This window comes from Coturnix japonica, chromosome 25 (genome assembly GCF_001577835.2).
Source record: "Coturnix japonica isolate 7356 chromosome 25, Coturnix japonica 2.1, whole genome shotgun sequence".
Lineage (NCBI taxonomy): Eukaryota > Metazoa > Chordata > Aves > Galliformes > Phasianidae > Coturnix > Coturnix japonica.
In genome coordinates, this window is record NC_029540.1 from 315,446 (window position 1) to 319,872 (window position 4,427).

At 57.3% G+C, this 4,427-nt stretch overlaps 1 protein-coding gene across 1 annotated transcript in view; it reads right to left on the reverse strand.

Moving 5' to 3' along the window:
- Nucleotides 1-4,427, reverse strand: part of ITGA10 (integrin subunit alpha 10) — a 31,328-nt gene that overhangs the window by 10,472 nt on the left and 16,429 nt on the right. The window contains exons 7-11 of the mRNA XM_032449150.1: nucleotides 3,276-3,349; nucleotides 2,657-2,801; nucleotides 2,050-2,198; nucleotides 1,243-1,383; nucleotides 171-485 (exon numbers count right to left, since the gene is read on the reverse strand). Coding sequence (XP_032305041.1) covers nucleotides 171-485; nucleotides 1,243-1,383; nucleotides 2,050-2,198; nucleotides 2,657-2,801; nucleotides 3,276-3,349 — 824 coding nt within the window. The remainder of the gene's footprint in view (nucleotides 1-170; nucleotides 486-1,242; nucleotides 1,384-2,049; nucleotides 2,199-2,656; nucleotides 2,802-3,275; nucleotides 3,350-4,427) is intronic.

The following is a 4,427-nucleotide window of genomic DNA, read 5'->3' on the forward strand; positions in this document are numbered from 1 at the left end:
TATGGGGTCTATGGGGGCAATAAAAATAATGGGATGATGGGGTCGATGGTGGTGATGGTGTTAATGGGGCCAATGGGCTCAATGGGGTCAATGATGTCTATGGGCTCAATGATGTCTATGGGGTCACTGATGTCTATGGGGTCAATGATATCTATGGGGTCACTTATGTCTATGGGGTCACTGATGTCTATGGGCTCAGTGATGTCTATGGGGTCACTGATGTCTATGGGGTCACTGATGTCTATGGGGTCAGTGATGTCTATGGGTCCCACCTGCGCGTGCCGTGGCCGCACCGTCCCGCTGTGGCCGTGGAAGATGTACAGCGCCCCCCGGTGTCGGTCCTCCAGCGGCGCCCCCACCGCCGCGTCCCCCCACCCGTCCCCATTGAGATCCGGCAGCGCCGCCAGCGCCGACCCGAACCGGGAATCCTGGGGGACCGGAACCGGGACCAGAACCGACACCGGGACCAGAACCGGCACCGAGTGCTGTGGGACACGGGGATGGGACACAATGAGACACACTGCAACACACAGCGACCCATAGGGACCCATAGAGACCCATAGGGACCCATAGAGCCCCATAGGGACCCATAGAGACCCATAGGGACCCATAGGGACCCATAGGGACCCATAGAGATACATAGAGACCCATAGGGACCCATAGGGACCCATAGAGACCCATAGGGACCCATAGGGACCCATAGGGACCCATAGAGACACATAGGGACCCATAGAGACACACAGCCCCACTGGGACCCATAGCGACCCACAGCCCCATTGTGACCCACTGACCCACAGCCCCATTGCACCCCATAGCACCACTGTGCCCCACAGCATCCCATTGCACCCACAGCCCCACTGTGCCACCCCACAACCCCATTGTGCCCTATGGCACCCACAGTCCCATAGCACCCACAGCCCCAGTGCACCCACAGCACCCCACTGTGCCCCATGGCACTCCACAGCCCCACTGTACCCCACAGAACCCCATAGCACCTACTGACCCACAGCCCCATTGCACCCCACAGCCCCACTGTGCCACCCCACAACCCCATTGTGCCCCATAGCACCCCACAGCGCCCCACAGCCCCACTGTGCCCCATAGCACCCCATGGCACCCACTGACCCACAGCCCCATAGCACCCCACTGCGCCCCATTGCACCCACAGCCCCTCTGTGCCCCACAGCGCCCCATAGTGACCCACAGCCCCTCTGTGCCCCACACCCCCCCATCCCCCCGTACCTCCATCACCCTGTAGACGTGGACGCGGCCGCTGTCCCATCCCTTATGGAGGAAGTTGGGAGCCGCCACCAGCAGAACGTCAGTGACACCGTCAGCATCGAGATCCAGCGGGCACAACACGGAACCGAAGTACGAGCCCAGCTGGAACACGGACATATAGAGACATATAGAGACACATAGAGATACACTGGGACCCATAGGGACACATAGAGACACATAGAGACACATAGAGACACATAGAGACACATAGAGACACATAGAGACACATAGAGAGACATTGGGACCCATAGGGATACATAGAGATACATAGAGACACATAGAGACACATAGAGACACATAGAGAGACATTGGGACACATAGAGAGACATTGGGACACATAGAGACACATAGGGACACATAGGGACACATAGAGATACATAGAGACACATAGAGATACATAGGGACACATAGAGACACATAGAGACACATAGAGAGACATTGGGACACATAGAGACACATAGAGACATATAGGGACCCATAGAGAGAGACCCATAGAGACACATAGGGACCTATAGTGACCCATAGAGACCCATAGTGACCCATAGTGACTCATAGAGACCCATAGTGACCCCATGACCCCATAACCCCAACCCAGCCCCATAACCCCACCCCTATAACCCCATAACCAACTCCAGCCCCATAACCCCAACCCAGTCCCATAACCCTATAACCCCATAACAAACCCCACCCCCATGACCCCATAACCCCATGACCCCATGACCCCATAACCCCATGACCCCATGACCCCATAACCCCATGACCCCTCACCTGTTCCCCATTCAGGGTCTGTTCCACCCTCACGGTTCCGTTCGGGCCCATTTGGAACAGCAGAACCGCCCCCCGATGGCGGAACCGCGGCGCTCCGCCCACCAGGAGCTGCCGCCCGTGGGGGAACCGCAGCGCCGACACCGAGTAACCTGCGGGAACCAGCCCCATAGAGACCAGCCCCATAGAGCCCAATGCTGCCCCATAGCGACCAGCCCCATAGCGACCAGCCCCATAGAACCCAGTGCAGCCCCATAGCGACCAATGCTGCCCCATAGAGACCAGTGCTGCCCCATAGCGACCAGTGCTGCCCTATAGCGACCACTGCTGCCCCATAGCGACCAGCCCCATAGAGCTCAGTACTGCCCCATAGAGCCCAGTGCTGCCCCATAGAGCCCAGTGCTGCCCCATAGCGACCAATGCTGCCCCATAGCGCCCAGTGCTACCCCATAGCGCCCAATGCAGCCCCATAGCACTGAGCATCCCCATCCCAGTGCCACCCCACAGCATGAGCATCCCCGCCCCACTGCTGCCCCATAGCACCCATCCCAGTGCTGCCCCATAGAGCCCAGTGCCGCTCCATAGCGCCGCGTGTGGGGCAGCCCCATACCCAGATAGGCCGCGTGGTTCTCCGGCCCCATTAGGAACTGGTTGTGGAGCTGATCCCGCGTGGGGACGCTGAGCCCGCGGCTGCTCCGCTCCAGCACGGCCCCGTCCCAATCGAAGGCACCAACGGCCCCAAAGAGGAGCCCGTCCTGTGGGGCAGGGATGGGAGACCCCATAACCTGACCCCATATCCTGGCCCCATAACCCGACCCCATATTCTGGCCCCATAACCTGACCCCATATCCTGGCCCCATAACCCGACCCCATATCCTGGCCCCATAACCCAACCCTACATCCCAGCCCCATAACCATGACCTGACCCCATAACCTGAACCCACATCCAGGCCCCAAATCCCAGCCCCATAACCTGACCCCATAACCTGAGCCCATAAACCAACCCCATAACCCGACCCTATATCCTGAGCCCATATCCTGGCCCCAAATCCCAGCCCCATAACCCAACCTCACATCCCAATCTCACACCCTGACCCCAATCCCAACCGCAGCCCCATATCCCATATTCCAACCCCATCCTCCACCCCCCATCCTGACCCACATCCAGCCCCACATCCAGCCCCACATCCAGCCCCACATCCAGCCCCACATCCGACCCCACATCTGACCTGCAGGGGGTGAACAGAGAACCCGCTCTGTGCCATCTCCAACCCGAAGGCGCTCTCGTTGTCCCCGTGGGTCCCTGTGGGTCACAGCCCTATATGGGGTCACCCCACACGAGGCACTTGTGGGTCTCTATGGGTCCCTATGTGTCTCTATGTGTCTCTATATGTCCCTATGTATCCCTATGTGTCTTAGTGTGTCCCTATGGGTCCCTATGTGTCTCTATGTGTCCCTATGGGTCCCTATGTGTCCCTATGTGTCTCTATGTGTCCCTATGGGTCCCTATGTGTCCCTATGTGTCTCTATGTGTCTCTATGGGTCCCTATGTGTCCCTATGGGTCTCAATGTATCCCTATGGGTCCCTATGGGTCTCTATGGGTCTCTATGTGTCCCTATGGATGCCTCTAATGGGTACCTATGGGTCCCTATGGGATCTGTATGGGTTCATTGTGTCTATGTGTCGCCCTATGGCGGTGCTCTATGCGGTCTGCATGGGTCCCTCTGTATCCTATATGTTTATGGTGTCTATGGGTCTCAGTGTGTCCTATGGTTCAGTGCTATCCTATGTGATCTGCTGAATGTGTCCATTATTGGTCCCTATGGATCCCTATGGGTCTCAGTGTATCCCTATGTGTCCCGTATGGGTCCCTATGTGTCTCTATATTCCTATTGGGATGCCTATGTGTCCCTAATGGTGTGCCTAATGGGTCCCTTATGGGTCCTTATTGTCTGGTGTGTCCTATGATCCTTGTGTCCTATGGATCCCTATGGATCCTATGGTCCCTATGGGTCCTTATTGTCCGGCTGTGTGTCCGCTAATGGATCCCTATGTGTTCCCCTATGGAGGTCCATAGTGGGTCCTATGTGTCCCTATGGGTCCTATGTGTTCCTATGGGTCATATATTGTCCTGTGTGATCTACGCCGCTCGCGGCGCCGCCGCCCTATAGGGTCCCTATGGTGTCCTATGGGTCCCTATGTGATCTATGGGTCTTATTGTCCCCTGTGTGGTCCTATGGATCCATAAATGGATCCTATGTTGGCGTATGGGTCTCTATGTCAGCTGACCGCTCGATGCCTAGAAGATGCTGTCCCGCAGCATCCCCTGCATATGACGTTGCAGCGCGCTCAGGTCGCAGCTGAACAGGTTGAAGCAGCC